We start from the raw sequence: 20,164 nt of genomic DNA, 5'->3' as shown, positions 1-20,164 counted from the left end.
CCTCATCAATTTCATCCTTTTCCTTGCATCCAGAGGAGCTCATGAAGCTTCCAGCTGGATCCTAAACAAAGCCATCTAAATATTTATTAAGTATTATTCACTATCATTAGCAAATATTATAAAAATGGGCAACTGAGACTAAGGAGGAGTTGGATCTAAAGGAACACTTTCTTGTAGTACAATATTACAAAAAGTAGCGTTTCTCCATACTCCAAAAATACCCAGTGCAGATCACAGATGAAAACAACATATAAATAGGTTTGGGTGCACGTAAGCACTCAAGAACATGAGTAAAATTTTCACGATCTAGCCCACTGTGCTTCCCTCCTTTAGCATAGCTATCTCTCACAAATACCTCCTCATAGCAACCATACATCAAAAACTTGTCATTAGAATAGTTCAGGCATTTTATTTTCACAACATGTCACAAATGTAGCCATGTATTGTACCTCCCTGTATTCCCTGCAAAGAAACGGTTATTTTTCCTTAGATGGATGATATCTCAGCAATCACAAAAGAGTGATTTTGAGCTTAATTTCACCAAAAGAAGTTGGCTTTCTTCAGCGATGGTAGCTCAGTTAAAAAGGCCAGGGTTGTCTCCTAATACATGTGTCAAATAATAGCCATGTTTTATCAAAGCCAAAGAGTAACTGGATAATTCAAGCAGTTATGTTATTTTACCTAAAATGGATGATGTGTGAACTTCACCCATGCTTTGGTGAGATCTTTGTCATTTCTCACCGGTGTATTTGTCATAAATCTGTACTTTTTGGTACTACTAATCTATTTGACTTCACTTGATGTGTATTCACTTTCCTCTTTTACTTTCATTTAGGGGTTAGTTCTGTATCTGATAGCTTTCACAGAAATTCAGCAAGCAGTTCACAGCAAAAAAACACACCAGGGATTTGTGAGGCATGCACTGCTAATCATTTCCTTCTATTAATAGCAGGAGACCTGGTATACCTCTTTGTATTCTCATCAGTTTAGACTGCTAATTAAAACTATGAAAACCCACTACCATCATACAGCTATGTTCTACTTGTATACGTACATAAGCCCAAACCCAGATTTAATCCTGAAGGTAGGAGTAAACCAGTTACACTTAAAAGAAAACTGAGTATCTATGTGTATATTCTTCCACCTTTTCTCCCACTACTGAAGTTGCAAGGGAAGATTAAAAAAAAACAAAATCCACTTTCTCTAATTTCATCTTTATTCTCTTAAGGACATTTCTACTTCAGTTACTCTTCTGAGGTTCAAAGCATTACATGTTCAGCAAAGTTCACACCAAAAAAAACCAACCCAACCAACCAACAAAAAAACCAAACCAAAAAAAGAACACAATAATGTGTGTGGCACAGAAAAAACATTTATGTATTACACAAAATACATAACTAAATAAATGACTGCTGAGTACAACAGAACACCTCTGAGATGAAAAAATAAACAGAAATAGGAGTAAAAGCAGTGAAGAAAGATTGTTTCCATTTTTTTCTTTCTTCCTCTACACTCACCTTGGCCCTCAAACACAGGTGTGTCTGTGACTGACACTTTTCATTTGGCAAAACCAACGTCAAATACAGGGCTACTATATAAATATGTTTATGTATGTGTACTGGGGTCTTGCTTGGATGGAGTTAATCTTCTTCATAGTAGCCTGTATGGTGCTGCATATACAACCATATATGCACACAAACACAGGCCTGTTTTATACATTTCTTTCTATTTACTGGGTAAACCAACCAAACAAACAAAAACAAAAAAAAAATTTGAGACAGTTAATTTAGGCTGGAAATCCAAACACTTTAAAGTGTGGAAATACTATTTTTATAGTTGCTTTAAAACTTATGTGCATTCAACCTATGTATGCAATCAGGCAAAAGCCCTGTGGAGAAATAGCCTGTGAACATGCAGTTAAAACCCTTAACTCAGGTGCACACCACAGATGTTACTGTTGTGTGACCAACTATAAATCTTGAATTTTCTAACCTCAGAGCGCCTACCTTTGCAAGCTGTAAACAACCCTGTTTACACATTTGTATCAAATGTGAAACCCTGTGAACACATTTGTATCAAATCTCCCCGAAGTTTCCAATCAGCACTGCAATAGAGACTTGTACTTCTGGCACTAGAGGAAGAATTATACTAGCTAGAAGGAGCAGCACGTTGAAGCCAAGGCACTCAAAAAGGACCGTGGCTGGTGGCACTCTTTGCTAGAACTAAAGAATGGGGATAAGGACACAACCCAGCTCATCCTTTTCCTCCCACTCATGTTACACTGACTTCTCATCTCCTTCTAGGAGGAAAAGGTCACTGGAACCACATTCATAAATGAAAGAGCATTACAGGAGAAGCTAGAGTCTTGCCCATTTTGCTTCCTTTCCCTAAAACTGTGTGCTCTTGTCTATATCGAGACAGTGTAACTGGCAAATGCGTATCACCGTCCTGTAAATGCGCTGGGCTCGAAGGACAGCTTTTTGACATTCACATACACCCTTTCTATGGAGTTAGGAGAGTGTCTGTCCTACCTCATACCCCTTGGGAAAGTGAGCAGTGAGCAAAGGAAGAACATAAACCTAATATTCTTGAGAAAAGGATTAAATGGGGAAGCTGGGCTTTGTCTACAATTACAGGTATGTGTTAACTCCAAACCCCATTTATATCTGCAATTATTTTGATGTTGTCATGAGCTGGGTCCCTCAGAACACAGCACTTCAGGCAAAATTTTCCTGAAAAGTTCAGTGAGAGAAGTAGCCTTTTCTTTTTCCATTTTACAACTCCTATTAAAAAAATAATTAAAAAAAAAATAAAATAAAATATCTTATCTCCCTAGAGGGTAGAGGATGATTTTGGAGGCCAAAGGACAGTACTGTGTATGCTCACTTCATGATACTTGGTACTTCAAGATAATTTAGTACTGTTCAGTTAACGAATCATGTGGCTCAGATCACTTGCCACTTTGCAGTTGCTAAAATGAAAGAGAAATTAATGTAAACTCTTCTAGCAATTATACAATCCATATTCATAGAAAAAGGCAACATACTTGCCCTGGTTCATTATTATTGACAGCTGTGGGCATTTCCAATCAACTTGTTACAATTAAAAGTAAATAGTTCTGTGAGCACTGGAATTAATGACCTAATTTCCAATCGTGGAATCACAGAATGGTTTGGGTGGGAAGGGACCTTAAAGATCATCCAGTTTCAACCCCCCTGCCATGGGCAGGGACACAATGGATTTATATCTCATAGTTACAAGGCTAAGAGCTGATTATTTGCTGCAGGATGTTGCTATTCATCAGGGAGTAATCCCTCAGGCTACACAGCACTGCTTTTTCCTTGCCCTGTGAAAGTTTTCTTACGGGCAGAACATTTAATAATCTCTCTCTGTCTCTCTCGTTCTCTCTCTCTCATGTATTCTCTGCTGTTTAATCAGGTGTGAGTTCACACAGTGTTCTCTCCCTTAGCCATGACGTGTCCTGATCTATTAACCTCTATTCAACCACTTCTTTTCACGAAACCCTCAGGAACAATTATTATCATTGAGACCTCCTACCCTTCTGTCAGATTTGATTGAAATTGACCTACAAGTTCAAATGTCTTTGCGGGCAGCCAGAAAGGCATGCACAGAAAGATCACGCTAGCCTCATTTCCTTAGGAAATCAGGCTAAAATCCAAGTCTGCCAGTTCGTCATTTTCTGTCCTACTGCATCTACAGCCTGTGCTCCACTCAGAAATAGCACTTGTTGCTAATGGAAGCTGTCAATGACCCTTCATTGACAAACTGCCACCAAAGTGCTCTCGATGTGATTTATTCTTGCCGTCATTAACTTCACAGCCCACTAGCTGAAAGAAGGTGATGACTTCCAAGACAGACAGGAAAAGACAGGCAGAAATAGCACACAGCAGGAGCAGGCCCAGTGATGATGGGTGGAAACAGGTGACAGCCTGCACTCTCACTTTAGGACCGATATAGCACAATAGGGGATTTAAAAGGAAGTAGTTGTAAATGTAAATTGGGAAGACAGGACTAGGGGGAGTTTCACAGCATACAGTCAGATTCCTGCTTGGCTTTTCCTCTTGATTCATTCCTACTTTTCCTCATTCCAGCCTGAATATAATGTCTTTATTCAGAGGCGTTACCTTTTTTTAGGATATACGTTGGAAAATGCTACAAGCAGCTCATGGAAGTGCCGAATGGCCAAAGCCTACTAAACCAGAAGTGCCATATTTTCATGACCCATAACTGTCTAGCCAGGTATCAGACAGTTATCTGCCCCCCCCTGCCCCTCTTAAAAAAGGTGCCATTTACAGGCTCACAGGGCACAGGGCTCATGGAGTCAAAGCCCATGCTGATTCATCACGACATCCACACAACTAGCAGATGTCCCCTGGCACACTAACTGCTTTTGAAAGCTGTTCCACCCATGTGAAATCCCAAGGGAGGAAAAGGTGTGCAGACAGACTGATGATGTCCGTCGTCTATGTGGTCTCACCTCCTGTGGAAGGGGGTTCCCAGGAGCTTAGCACCAGCATTCACACTAGCCTTCTGTTTCATTTAAATTCTCCATGTGATCCTTTCAGAATAACAGGATACAAAAAGGGGAGAGAACTTTCTCCCTCAGTACTAACATGTCACTCAGACCAGTTATAGCCAAAGACAGTCTATACATATTCTTTCTTACTGCTACCTATACAAAAGAGAGATAAGTGTAAAAAATACATACTGAGCTTTTCTATGTATTTGACAGAGAAGAATTATCTTTTTTTTTTTTGTCATTAAAACCTAGCTTGTCCTACCTGATAAATAAAGAATGCAACAGTAATCCAGAAGCAACAAAAAATATTCTCTTAAAAAATAAATAAAATCAACAAACTTATTAGAAGAGCTGTATTTTCACTGCATATTAACTTTTCTAAAACAGGCACCAGTAATTTATTGCATATTTGATTCACCACACTCTAAACAGTCAAGTGATAAAAGAAATTACTTACAAAATTCTCAGGAGAGTGACAGAAAAGCTAGAACAATCTGTTTAAAGAAAGAATCTTACTTCTCAGCAAATGCTTCTCAGAAACTTTGCACTCTACCATAAAGTAATAAAACAAGGACTAGGTTATACAAATGCATGGACACAGTACCAGAGGAAGATGCATAAGAATTTCTTCAGTGAGTTTCAGAACGCCGGAATGGGGATGAGACAGGGAAGTAATAAAAAGGTAGAACAGTTCCATGGGATCAATACTTCTGTTGCAGATCTCACATGGTTAAAAAGATGATGCTTGCTTACCTTTCACAGCGTGGTCCCATGTACCCAGCTGGGCATTCATCGCATATTAATCCACGACTTTGGTCGAAATGGCATGTTGGGCTAAAGCTGTGTTGTTGATATTGGGTAAGAAGAGGGACAAGGAAGAAACATAAAGAAAAGACAGTTAGCAGCATAGCGCTCTCCCCACTTCAGAGATCATTAATTTATAAAACAGTGCCCAGAAAAAGTGATTCTGGTCTACGACATGGGGCTTAAGTTTGACTCCAGCAAATTGAATTTGGAATGACTCTGCTATTTCTGCGACACTGAATATAGAGTAACGGATGGCAGCATCCCAATAGCCTGTTATTATGGGACTTGAGCCTGCCACTGAGTGGTCTGGATACCATTAAAAAGGCAGGAATGTACAGCTGTTTGTTTGTGCCCCTGAGGGCCTGGCAAAACAATCTATGACATAACGTGGCCCCTATATAAATCTTTCTGAAGGACAACTGATTTGAAAGCTCAGTTAACTTTGTGTATAATCGGCTGTGAAAGGAACCCAGTGAACAAGAAAGGGGAGGGGCAAAAAGGAAAGTATCTGGTGCAGCTTCCCAGAGAACACATTTGAATAAATTGAGTGCCCATGACCTCAAGCAACAGGCCAGGCAGGCAAGCCGAAGTTTAAGAACAGCTTGCAGAGTAGAAAGCTTTACCTCTTTGCTATGCTTTACTTATTTTTAGCTTATATTTTTAATAAATAAGGATACTGTAGGCATTTGCAGGCACCACCTCTCAATGTCCGTGTTTAACTCTATAGTGCGCTCCTTCATTGTTTAGCATTTAGCTTTCTGTAATCATTCTGCCTTAACACACTGTCATGAAGAAACCTCCTGACACTCTAAAAGACACTGCGCTGAAGAAGAGGAAACCTGTTCTTCTACCATTATGGAATTAGAGGCAGAGACATATGAGCACCTTCATAAGGCCTCATCTAAATAATGGTAATTATTCTGGTCAACCAAATAGAAAAACAGAAAAAGTTTAAAAATAAAATTTAAAAAAAAATGGGAGCAAGTGCACAGTGGGGTGACTATTGACAACAGGAAAACAAAGCACCTGTCTGAAAAGAACACACTAAACTTATTTTTGTAACTGAGGAAAATAGAATTTGAAAAGGAATAGAAATGCTCTAACAAGGACATCAGAAGGTATATTCAAGGTAAAAGTTCATGCTACAATAACAAATAGACATAATCTGACCTCAAATAAATTAAAGCAGGATATATGATGAAAGTTTCTGGAAAATAATAGGCACAGGGAAGACATAAAAACTTAATTAGGATCATGTAACGTGGTTACTTGCTGGTGACTGGACCCCACTTCTCAGGAGTCATCCATCCTGTGATCTGACCTCAGTTACTCTTTATTATGTTCCCGTTATACATTATTTCAATTTATAAATACACTGTCATAGGGCAAGTTATCCCACAGATGTAAGACACCAGTAAGAAAAATGTGGGAAGGTCAGGTCAGGTAAACATAGCCAGGTATTGGGATTTTCCTCTTTCCCATGAGGATTATGTTTGTCTTATTTTGCAATGTCATTCCATTAAGAATAGATTCACGAATGCATGAGGAGTCACTTAAGAAACAATAATTGTTTGTTCTATTTTTAAATAACAATGAAAGCTGTTTTCAGAGGCACACATTATCACTGAATCTCAGGAGCAGCACCTGACTGACTTCAAATAAGCTCCTGCTCGTCAGTTCCAACCTCACTCTTTCTCAGAGCTACATAGGAAACTTCATGGAGATGCTATCACAGCTCATTATAGCACTGTACAAGATTGACTGTACCACATCCACCAAAAGCTCTAAATTCAACTGCATAATTTTTAAAGATAACAATAATTAAATACTCATTATCACTAGGAAATAATAATTAATAGCAGCATTTCCATGTTTTAAAGCTTATGATCAGACCTAGCATACTTTGATTTTTACTCTGACTTAATAGTCAGTTCACATCTCAACACTAAACATTAATATATTGAGAAATTGCCATCTGCATATGACAAATATGTGAGAGAAGAGTGAGAAATGTTTATTCTCCTCATTATTTTGGATCTCATTACTCATTAGTGATAAATCCTAATGAACAGTGTGTATTGATCTGTCAAAACAAGCTTCAACAAACCTTAATCCCTCTTGATTTATCATCACTCTTTTCAGTTTTTACATAAGATAACTATCTCAGTAGCAGTCAAGACATGGGACAAGTACGAATGCATAGTATGGGTATATATGTGTCAGGTCTATGTCAGGAGAGATAGCTTCCTATAGGCTTACAAGTTACGTTATAGAAAACATCTCCTGGGAAAAAGTTTATTTTATTTAATTCTCCAAGAAAATACTAAAATTCTGAGACCAGCCCAAATTTCTAGTTCACATGCTACGAGTTTACTTGTGACCCTCCCAGGCTGAGTGAGCTACCTTTTATCTCCCATTTCTAGCAATAAAAAACATTCCTGTCAGAGTCTTCATTACACATATTAAATTTATTGCCACTTCAAGAGAAAAGCAGTAATTATCCCAGACATCTACATTTCATAGAAAGCATTATATACTAGAATGCCTGATAATTTATAGAAAGGGGGGGGGGGGAATAAAAATAAAATCAGTTTATTTGAAATTCCTTAAAGACTAAGAATGTTAGAACAGTTTCTAAGAGTGATGCATTAATGAGAAGAGATAAGACGAAGAAGGCAAGCATGCATTCCACATGCCATTTGTAATGCGGGTATTGATCTCACTCGCATCATATAAGTACAAATATGGAGATACATGCAAAAAGAGGAAAATATAGCCCAGGATCTAGAAAACAAGCTTAGACAATGTAATTTTAGTTTCCTGATTTGGTCAACTGCTCTTTCATGACATATGGCAAGTCATTTATCACTGTTGTGCTTCACAAGGCAGTTTTATGATTGGCTTCAGTGATTGCATATGGAAATTGCTGCCATTAGGATACAGGAGAGGGTACGAGCAGCAATTAAGTCAGCTTAACTTAACTATAGAACAACACCATCAGCACCACATTTCTAAAATGGACAGAACAGTCCAACTTATGTGGCACTGCAAAGAAAAAGACTCAGAAGCTGTGAAAAGAGTGTTGGGAACCAATATAAACATCATAAAGAAATAAGACACCGATATAAAAGGCAAAACTAATTTCTTATATAGAAGTATATCTCAGAGGTTCATTATATGTACAATATTCTCTATGCACCATGAACTCAGTATTACACTTAGAGACCTACGGATGCCCTGTCATGCCATGTTAGGCATTAAATACAACTGAAATTAAAATCTATAGTCAGCTAGTTATAATTTGTATATCACTTAGTCACTTGTTAGGTTATTCAGAAACAACATGACATATACATGTATACAGTGACAGACTTGGTAGAAATATTTTTTTTACGTGAAGAATGTGTGAAGGAATCCAAATTGTTTGCATATATTATCCCTAGCATACCAAATTCACTGCAAATTAAGAAAGTAAGAAAAACAACTATTTTAACAGCCTTCAGGTAACACATTAAATCTTCAAAACACTCTTTTTTTCCTCATAAGCAAATTTAATAATTAGAATCATAGAATCACTAGGTTGGAAAAGCCCTTAGAGATCATCCAGTCCAACTGTATCTGTCTGCCACTAAACCATATCTCTCAGCACCTCATCCACCCGTCTCTTAAACACATCCAGGGATGGGACTCCACCACCTCCCTGGGCAGCCTGTTCCAGTGCATGATAACCCTCTCGGTGAAGAACTTCTTCCTTACGTCCAATCTAAACCTCCCCTGGCGCAGCTTGAGTCCATTCCCCCTCGTCCGATCATCTGTCATTAGGGAGAAGAGACCAACACCCACTTCTCCACAACCTCCTTTCAGGTAGTTGTAGGCAGTGATCAGGTCTCCTCTCAGCCTCCTCTTCTCCAGGCTAAACAAGCCCAGTTCCCTTAGTCGCTCCTCATAAGACATATTCTCCAGACCCTTCACCAGTTTTGTGGCCCTTCTCTGGACACGCTCCAGGACCTCAATGTCTTTCTTGTAGTGAGGGGCCCAAAACTGAACACAGTACTCAAGGTGCGGCCTCACCAGTGCCAAGTACAGGGGGAGAATCACATCCCTGGACCTGCTGGCCACGCTGTTTTTGATACAAGCCAAGATGCCGTTGGCCCTCTTGGCCACCTGGGCACATTGCTGGCTCATGTTCAATCGGCCATAATTAGTCTGGAACTGTAAAGTCATGACAGTTTAAACCTTACAATGAGTTCGACAAGGCTTGAGGATGTTCAAAGTTATGTTTTTGTCCATTTTAGAGATAGGAAGCTATTGCACAGTTCTAATGCAGGGCTAAGCTTTGTAGGGTTCAGGACTCCCACAGTTTCACAGTTCAAGAACATTTATATTCTGCGTGCGTTTTGTATCTATATTTTTCAAGAAGACTAAATATTAAAAAAGGGACTCTCTTTTCAATTTCAAAGAAGGAAAGTAAAGCAGCCAGAACAGTGATGAATACGAAATAGAGGTCTCCAGGCATTTTTCCAATAAAAACCTAAACTCAATCTATTTGACTTGGTTTGTTGCACATCTGCACAAGATATAAACGTGATGGTGTTCTTCCTGCTTTGTCAGTACAGTGCTCTCAAACAAGAGAAAGAATTAATTAACTATGCAAGGAAATACTAAGTATGTGAAAGCAATGAGGACATCAGAGGAATCATGCCTGAGCAGCAGACATCATAACCCCATGTATATCCAATAAACCCAGCTGAAGAGCTGTGATAACAGGAAGGCAGGCACCTACTCTACAATCCCCTGGAATTTCTGGTGATAGGTGCTTAGGTTATTCCTGCCCCCATCAGTACAGTTGTAATAGGACACAGTGCCACTGTAGGCAACAGCCTTAACAGTCGCAGCCTGAACAACTTCAGAGCAAAATCTGGTTCATCTGTGCCTTATGCTGGCACACTGCCATTCAGATGATGTCCCTGTCTTGGTTTGCATCTTGCAGAGCTCCCCCTCTGTGAGGATGGTAGCCACGCATTTTGCCCTGTAAATCTTAAGTACTTTTTATACTCTTACATAGTAAATTGTATTTCATTAACAGAATCTGACTTCTGTTTTGGGAAAAATGAGGTGAAATGGAAGATGCAGGGCTGAAGGGAGAAAAAAAGTTACTCCAGTGAATTTGTTGTCTCCTAGAGCTACTTAAAAGTTACTTAAAAGCTGGGGATGGGGCAGCCGCTGTGCGTAGTTTACAATCTTCCAGTACAATCCTACAGTCCTTCTGAAATGCTTATATGGACAAACAGAGATTTTCTTCAGAATGGAGCTGTACTCAATTTGTGGCTGGAATTTGGGCAAGCGTTAGTTACCACTGCAAGCATGTCAGACACATACTCAACTTTCTGAACAACTATTCTACGTGTGGCACCACAGCAGCTCTGTGTAATCTGGACATGTGCTATTGGCAACAGAGCTCCTTTTCTCTGAAGTCATCCTGAATGGCATAAAATAAACGTGCCAATTCAAACAGATACACAGAATTTCCTTTTTTTATTTTATTATGCATAAGAAAAGCTAACCAGACAAGATTCACACCAGTTTTCTTAAACTACATCACGTCAAATGGTTTTGGTATTGTTATTTTTCAAGTACGGACTGGGATGAAACCAAAACATGTTCAAGCCACGTGGTCTGTGAAATTACAGATAGCAAGTAGCACAGGCAAGCTTTTGTAATGAAGGGTCATTTGTTCTTAGATGAGAGTTTTTGTTAACTTTTCACTAATATTTTTATTTAATAAAACAAATTTATAGTGATTATTCTGAGATATGCTGTCAAGATATTTCCACTTGCAAAATTGAAGGCTGAATTCAGACTCCAAATGAATCAACATTATTAACTTCATGTTGACTAGAAGAAATGGAAAACTAACAGCAGAAGAAATCACTATTTAAAATCAATTTATATTGGCCAGATGAAATTCAATTATCAAAAAAACCCCAAACATCAAATCTGTAAATTCAGCTTTGAAACTAGAAAAACTAGTCTTCTAGAGGATAGAAAAGCAAATGCTAGTTATTCATTCAAAGAGCAGTCATCCAGATTGTGTTTTTTCTAGCCTACATCCAGATTTGTCTTGATGTTTGCCTCTCTGCGAAGCTATGCACTCTGTACAATTATAAAAAGAAAATAAAAAAACATATTGCAAAATACATTATTTGAATAAAACACAAAAAATCTCAAATGTACATGCAAAAGTATAAATTAAAAAGTTAAGCAATTTACAAAGTGAAAAAGTGTAACATGCAATAAATATACATCTTACTTGTTAGAAGGTATGTTTAGGGGGCAAGCACACAACTGACAGTCTTCAGCTGTTCCTTTAGTAGGATCACCATAGAAGCCAGGAAGACATCTATCACAGTATGAACCACCTGTGTGGTGTTTGCAGTCCTAAGCACAAAATGAAAAGTACAAGTTCACAATTAGAGAACTTACAGATGGGAAGTCCTTCAAGGTCATTCACCTAGCCCACCCTCTCAGCAAGTTTCTAAGAGGCCTGCAACATATAATCTCATTTTCTACTGCTGGCTGAAAAACAGTTCTAGAAAACCAACCTTCAGAGCAGTACAAAATAGGTTTAAGTATTGCAGTCTTGAAATAGGCCATATTTTGTGAAAAGGTTTGTTGATCCCACAAATACAAAACAGGATATAGAATTTATAAAAATTAGTTATTACATTTCACATCAGCTCTGAAGGTTAGTTTTCTTTAAGCAAGTTGAAACGGTAATAAGGCTGCTGTACGGTGGAAACATAAATGTCGGCATTTAAATATTCTTTTTGTTTTATGTAAAGAAAAGTTATCCACAAAAAAACAAATACCTGACACATCCGAAGCACGAGCTCATTTTACGAGGTATATGGCTAGCAGTATACTAAATATATTTGTGAACAGTACCAAAGCCTGAATTACTTAATACACCATACCATTAATTTTGCTGCTGTTGGCCACAAGATACCCAAGTGTAGTCCTTTCGCAGTGTGAAAACAGAGAGAGCAGGATAAACGTTTTCGGCTCTTAAATGCCATCTTGATGTACTTGGGAATAGACTGAAAAAACATATGGCAACTTGAAAAGGCCAAAAATCCATCTGATTTAGACAATGGGCCATGTTAACCTAGAACCTTTTTCACCTAAACTGCTGCTTAAGAACGCTTGAGGGTAATTCTTTTTTTTTTTTTTTTTTTAAGGTGTAGATATTTCCAAACTTGTTTAATTTAAATAATTTTTAAGAACATTTTAAAATTGATTTCTCATTTTAATAAGTCTTGCATATGGTACTGACTGATACTTAGCAACCTTACTGTCTGAAAGACATAACATATACCAATAAAGAATAAAGAAAATGGTGTTATTCTAAAGAACAGTGATTTCTTCTTCATAACTTTCCAGGATTACAATGATTTTCACAATTATTTTGCATTTCACTCTGCATAGACAGTGCCATACATTTGGGCAGCCAAAAAAGCACAATACCCATTTCAGTCCTGGGTGCACTGAAGTCAAAAACATCTGTCTCCAGAAATGCCGTTTGCTGTTTTAAAAGGTGTATTGTTATTGCTGGTGTATACAACCAGCATATCTTTGAAATGAAAGCATTAGTCAAAACATTATATTTTCAAATATTTGATAGATTGTGAGCTAATACCAACTACTGAGACTCTTATTCAAATAAAATTGTGGCTTTAGAACCATTAGCTGGGTTAAATTCTACTTCATTAGTTCATTTAAGTCCATTTGAATGTTACTTCAAGTGCTGTCATTCAGAAAGAATCTACTGGCCATACTGAAACAGTAGCTAGGAACATTAAGATATGCTTTTAAAAAGACAACATGCCAAAAATAATTTGTTTCAAAAGAAAAATCCTTCGCAACTCAACTTTTTTAAAGCACCATGTCAAATTATTTGTACTTTTTCTGAAAAATAATGGATTCTTCTTTTGTGTTAAGTTTAGCTTCAAATATCCTCAGACATATCTTAATGGCTTTGAAGAATATGAACAGCTTGCATGTCAAGGATGTTATTAAAGTGAGAGGAGCTAACATACTATTTTAAAGCTATGCAACTCTTATAGAGCAGTATATTCTCTTTTTTTTTAAATACAAAAACCCCAAACCTTCCATTTAGTAGGAAAACAATTCATGTTACAAAGAGCTGACCACCTTCTCTTTGATAAATTATTTTCTGAAACTGTTAGTCATTTCCACGTACCATGCCTAATTCTCCTCAATCCAGATCGCTGTATCTGCGTACCTCCTCACCATGAATCAACAAATTTAAAAAAGGGCCCCACACATACAGCACCAAAATCTGAACATAGAATGCACTGCATATACATTAGAGGTGCTGAGAAATAATGATCTTGTGTGGTTCTGTACTTCTCTGTTTGAGCTAGTCTGGATTTTGCAGGACAAAAAACAAGGATTATGGATTAGGCAGAGGTGACATAATTCTTTCCAGTGATGCATTAAACTTTATACTAATTTGCCAAATTTAAGAGTCATTTTAAGTACTGAAGTAGATGAGTTATTAGCCCTTCTGAAGAGGTTATCAATACTCGTGAAAATTTGGGTTTTCTTGATATCAATTGGTTGAATCTGTTTGAAACTTGCCAAATGTACAGCAATGGTTTTGAGCACCATCTAGTCTGAGCGATCTAATTATACTGAGATTATTTCCTTAAAACATGATTAAGCCAGTGAAGTATTAATTTCATCTTAATAGGAATCCTGGATTTTTTTTTTTTTTGACGTCACAATACTGTATATAGAGACAGTTGCTCATGATATTCTTTAATCTGCTCAGTTCATGATATACTCTTTCTTTTTATTCCCTTGGAAACACAGTTTGTTGCAACACACTGATCTAGTGCTTTTGTAAAATAAATGCTTTGTTCCACAGATCCAAAGACTTCGTGGCCTGAAATGATTTTATGCCCTAATATTTACGCTCTCAAATTCAAGGTACTGGATCTCAGACTATTTCAAATGCATCAATTTTCTGGACCTCTTTCATCTCCAAACACCACTAAACTTCACTGAGACAACCTCTGAGTAAGCAAGACTCTGAAATTAATTTTTGTCCAAAATTTTATGTACGAGTCGGACCTTGTTGCCTAAAGACTTTACTGCTGATGTCCTGGAGTGCGTTTTCCACCACATCATACCAAGCCAGGTCTCCCCTCCTTGGAAGAAACCAAACGAATATTTTTATGCCCAGTATCAAGGAATCGTAAATTCACACTGAAAACCACTCCTGCTTAGCTGCATATGCAGCTGAGTGTATATCAATATGGAAAGAAACAGTCTGAATAGACGCCTGGTGATGAAAATAAAACTTCAATCAGGGAGTATGACTGAGTCCCGGATAGTACCTTTGGCAGGCTGCTGCCCTTCCTCAGGATATCTGTCACAGAGACAACCAGGGAAGCAGCTAGTTTAAGCTGGTTAAAGAAAGCAAAAGGGTAAGCCTGGGTGCCTATTTCAGTATATTCCCCAGCCATCTAGACGAGACAACAGTATTACATCTTTGGAAGCATGAATGTGGTCTTCTGGCATTTTCAAACTACCGTAATGTCAAGATTAAATGGACGACTCTCTTTCCTGGGGTTACAAATGCAATAGGGATGTTGCAGAGGCTTCACACAATTTTCACCTGTGTTATAGCCTACAGTGCATTTACCTGGGGATCTATCATTGTGTTACCATGTATATGAAGGTGGGTGAAGACATTTTGTCACTCCTGTGACAAACACTGTCTAAAGCACATGTCCTCAATTTACATGGTACTTGCTGTTTACACCCAAAGGGGTAAAATACAAAATGGATGCCACTGGGGACTGCCCACTTAGCAATTTGAGCATATCTGAAGGGAGAAAGATCTACTTTCTCTGGGCTTACTAATGGCAACATAGTATCCTGCAATGAATGAAAACACCTTGAAATACATTTGCTTTTCAAAAGGTTTAGGTTTAACCAATCTCCTAATGTTATCGTAAATGTGTGTGTGTGTAACACTACAAAAGAGTATTTCTGAATGTTAAAACTTGCCCTGTGTACCAAAGCAGTTATGTATATCACAACGGTAACGAGAATGATGTATCGTGCAGCTTTCCATATGGTTGCCGTGGGGATCAAAGGGCTTTGCAGGTTACTGCAAGATATGCGTTAAAATGAGCTTTTTATATAGGCTTATGTTGAAGCAGACGATTTGAGCTTTTATCATGAGTCAAAAACATATTTTTTCTGCTTTTCAACTACATTTCAAAGCTAAGGAAGAGCAAAAACGAAGTATCATATCAGTAAATTAGGTGCCTAAATTGTCTGTTGTATTACTGAAAAAACACCATGAATAATAATAAGGAGGCCAAAAGGCTGTGTAAACCTCAATAGAAAGAATGCCTTTGATGTGAAACATTTCTCTTTTTCGGCACTCAGACTTCTCTCTCTTTCACTTCAAAAGGCTTATGATCCAAACTGAATAACAGCATTTAATAGCCTGCATGGATACTAACCAATCTAACTTCACTTACCGTGTTTTCAAAGTAAGCTGCAAGAATATCCAGAACTGATTTTAAGCTCCCTGTGCGCCTCTACTTTATAGCATGATCTAGTATAAGCTCAGACGGAACCCATAAAATACAGAATGCTTGATAAGGCGTATAGATTGAAGTACATTTTCAACTGGTTATTTTCCACTTCCTCGTCAGTGCTATCTTTACACCAGCACCCTTCAAATATCAGAAGGGGGAGCTCTACTGTCTCAGTCAATAATTCACAAGTGCTGAAAAGTGCAAAAGCACTATAGTATATAACTATACAGCCTTTTCTCACATCCAGGCTGGTGCTGCAGACAAAAAACACAGAGGGAACTTGTGCAAGGGCTAAAACTTGAAGACACAGAAGCAAGCAACCTCAGAACTCGCATCCAGCTATGCACCTCTAAGCAAAATAGTCAATAGTTATGATATGCCTTACACAGGATTCTCCCTTCCCTTTCTTTTCCGTTAGTTGATTTTATCACACACTGGTCTTACAGACATTGTAGCCAGAGGCTATGGTCACTGATGCAATAAATTTTATCTTTGTTGAGTAACACAAATTCGTATTACCCTAAACATTTTCACTGCATGTAACTGAAGGGTTCAAAGCATGACTGCCATGTCATCCATATTTTTTATCCTAGCTAGTTCTTAAAGGCTTATAGTATAATTAAATTGAGAATCATTTCAGGCTTCTATTCATGAAAAAGCGGTTTGAGAAATTCACTCATCCACACATTAAGGATATCTTGTTTTGCACTACAATGCAATTAAACATCTTGTATGGGCAAAACAGGAAGACCAATGACAATTTTAAGTGCCAAATTACATTGAAAAAAAAGCCTGAATTTTCATATTGGATTTTTCCCAGCAGCTTTTTCTTAAGGAAATAAAAGGGAACATTTAGAAACATGCACAATACAGAGTCTGCTTGAAATTCTGCAGGGAAATGAGAGTATGATATCCCACTAAACTGGCACTGGTTCAAATTGTGTTTCTGCAAGACTAATGAAATGAGAAATGTTGTTTCAAGCTTCATGCCATGTCAGACAATATAAAACTAAAAATGCCCTTGAGTTAATCAGAACAGTTTATTCAGCATAATTCACCCATTGTAGAGGCTGCAGAACAGGATGGAAATTGTGGTGTGCTGGTAGGCTTGCTATGGATAATATCACAGATTTAATTGCTGAATTAGTAGGTAACTACATAAAATCTCCATAGCCTCTAAGGAAAAAAAAAAAACAAAACCTTGATTTAGTCAAAATTATATGCTTTTATTATTTTTCAAAGTACAATTTACTAAGTGTTTCTTCAAGGTTTAGTGGGAATTTAGATGAAGGCAGCCATTAACATCTTCTTGTCATACTAGAAGAGAATTTACAAAGTTACCTGCTACATAGTATAAATTGAATATGCTGCAGGAGACAGATGGGAGGGGGAGATAAATCTTGCATGGAAGAATATTGATGTATTTTCTGCTTTCTGCATGCCATACCTTATACTATTGATTCTATTTCAAAACGTAAATCCTATGTGAATAAAAAATTCCTTTTGTTTAACTGCAGAAGCTACCATATCCTGGTATGAAGCGTTCATTAACTTCAGCAACAGTTCAACATAAAGATCTCTTCTGCTAATCACTGTTTTTTTGGTGGTTTGTTTGTTTTTGTGTTTCTCCTTGAGTATTTCCAGTTGCAGCAGTCATTAATTCAATTGCACAGGTATACTGAATTGATCTTGGCCAGGTCCATCAAGTTACCTGCAGTGACACTTACCAGGCATTCTCCCGTGATATCATCACACAACTCTGCATGACCAAAACACGTACATGGTGCACAGATTCCACCAAAAACTGTGCCATTCACACGTCTGTGTCGAGGCCAGCAAGACTGCAAGATAAGATCAAATTTAAACTGTCTTTAACAGAGAAAAGAATGGGATTTTAAAAATACTGTTGTATTTGATACTTGCACACACAAAAAAATACTTGTCACATTAATAAAAATGCCAGCATTCCTCTAGTAAATTTTTCTTCCTGGTTCTTTGGCTTTGCATTGACCTTAGCCTTATTGGCAGGTGTGAGATTAGAGGAAGCCTTAACTTGATCATTCTTCTGAAACGGTAAAAGAAAGCAGAGAAATGAAGAACTGAAATAAGACAGCATCAAAACAGGAGGTACAGATTGAAAAAAAGCCAGAAGGCAAAATATTGAAGGAGCGAGGAAGGAAGAAAACCCCCAAACAATAAGAAGCCTTTCTGAGAAGTTCAGCTACAAAGAGCAATTAAAATATCATTTAGTGTTTCTTGCTAGAGTCCCACAAAAAGCTACACTGAAATAAAGCACAGACTGAAAACAAAGCCACCTTTTTATTTACAAACTGTGCTTCTTAAATATAAAGTATAGTAATTTCCTTTTACGAAAGTAAATTGATTTTTAATTTTTTAAAATGTTAAATTCAGATCAATATTAAATGCATAGCCAGCTTTTTCCTAGGAAAGGTGATATTGTACAACTGTAATTCATCAGCAAAAATTCAGCTACTCCATTTCTTCATAATAAGATGTCAAACAGCAGTCTCCCTTACTATATAACTCACAAATGGCTTTATAGTTTTGCAGACTCTCTTTCCCCAATAAGGCTGCACATGTGGTCAAAGGATTTTGCATAATTTGGAAAAAGTACATAACAGTATTGACCTTCAAAACCACCTGGCTAATACAAAGTTTTGTAGTGGTAGAATACACTAAAAGTATCATTACATAAAGAAAATATATTCCCCTTCACATCACTCTCCAAAAAGGTAACAAGATGATTCTCCTTTATTAAAAAAAAAAAAAAGATTATGGCCCTTTTTGTCTTACTGCTGCAAAACATGAAAGTAATTTGAAGATGAATCAAAATTATTCTTTAAAAAAAAAAAAACAAACCACAAACAACATTCCAAAACCAGAGACATTATTCTTAATTTTCCTTCTGTTCATTCTTGGTTATGGATTCTTAATAAAACTCATACAACCAAAACTCAAAGTTATAAAATAAAAAAAAAGAAAAAGAAAACCAGGTTAAAATAAATTAATCATTCAGCCAGGGCAGAAATAAAAGACTGTCCATGCCCACTGGTGTGCAGAGAGGCTTTAAATTTACAGCTATCTATATACATATATACACTGTTTCTTTTGCGGAATATGATTATATATATATATATATATAAATACTAAATTTGAGGAACTGGAATTGGAGGAAAGGTTCAGCATTGAAGGACACAACATTGGACAGAGAAATTTCAGCAACATCAAGGCAGGAATTTTTCCCAAGTCCTTCATCTTCTATAACACAAGTAGATATTGAAACGTCTGCAATCAGGGCATTTACAACTGCTTTCTGGGAAATCATACTTAAATCTGAATTGAGAGGAATAATGTAAAAGTTAAAAAAACAGGTCTGAAGCACAGTAACACTTTATCCAGCTTTTTTTCTTCAACTAATTGAGCAGAAGGTGGTCAGACCGCAAAATTATTTCTCAGCCAAGGTAGGCAAAGTATTTCTCTACTTTTTTTATTCTGTCTGTACCATTTTGGAAGTGATAGGAATATCCATTAATTCCTTCAGGCCTTCTTTCTACATTAGTTTATGTAGCCCCAGCAACAAGGAACCGCATTTGGCATGAAACTAGACTCTAAGCCCTAAATATCACATAAAAGCATAGAAGATTTTAAAGAAGAGGAGAGCTGACAAGCAAATGCCTAGAGTGCCTGTGTAAATGGCACACTGTTTGTAGTTTTGTGAAGCAGAACATCTTGGTGTTTGAAACCATTTCCTTAAAGGCAAAGCTTTTGAAGATTTTTTTTCTTTTTTCGGCTTCTATTTACCCTAAGCTATGCCCAAGTGAGCTAGTTAATCATATGTATACTTGTATGAACACGTTCCATGTGAACTAATGAAATTTCAGGAAAGATGGTGTTTTCTGAGCACATGTACATGTTACTATTTGTAACAGGAACAAACTGAAGTGCAACAATCCTCACAAGAACACACACACAATCCTAAAAGAGTGCAAGGCAAATGGCAAAGCCCTGGGAATACAAGAGGAAACTCAACCACATTAACTCAGATAATTTGATCCAGCTTTCTTGTGCACAGGTCAGATAACTGCTGTTTTCTTTCTAATTGTGATAGTTTCATGCATTTGTAATACCAGTTGGTTGAAGAGTCCATATGCTGCTT

At 37.3% G+C, this 20,164-nt stretch overlaps 1 protein-coding gene across 1 annotated transcript in view; it reads right to left on the bottom strand.

Annotated features, from left to right (window-relative positions):
- Positions 1 to 20,164, bottom strand: part of LOC104512362 (laminin subunit alpha-2-like) — a gene marked incomplete at both ends in the record, with an annotated part of 60,858 nt that overhangs the window by 33,762 nt on the left and 6,932 nt on the right. The window contains 3 exons of the mRNA XM_010155309.1: positions 11,658 to 11,785; positions 14,770 to 14,898; positions 17,715 to 17,828. Of these exons, the coding sequence (XP_010153611.1) occupies positions 11,658 to 11,785; positions 14,770 to 14,898; positions 17,715 to 17,828 (371 nt within the window). The remainder of the gene's footprint in view (positions 1 to 11,657; positions 11,786 to 14,769; positions 14,899 to 17,714; positions 17,829 to 20,164) is intronic.

Source organism: Eurypyga helias, unplaced genomic scaffold (genome assembly GCF_000690775.1).
Source record: "Eurypyga helias isolate BGI_N326 unplaced genomic scaffold, ASM69077v1 scaffold14877, whole genome shotgun sequence".
NCBI classification, from domain to species: Eukaryota; Metazoa; Chordata; class Aves; order Eurypygiformes; family Eurypygidae; genus Eurypyga; species Eurypyga helias.
This window is presented reverse-complemented; position numbering and strand designations above follow the sequence as displayed.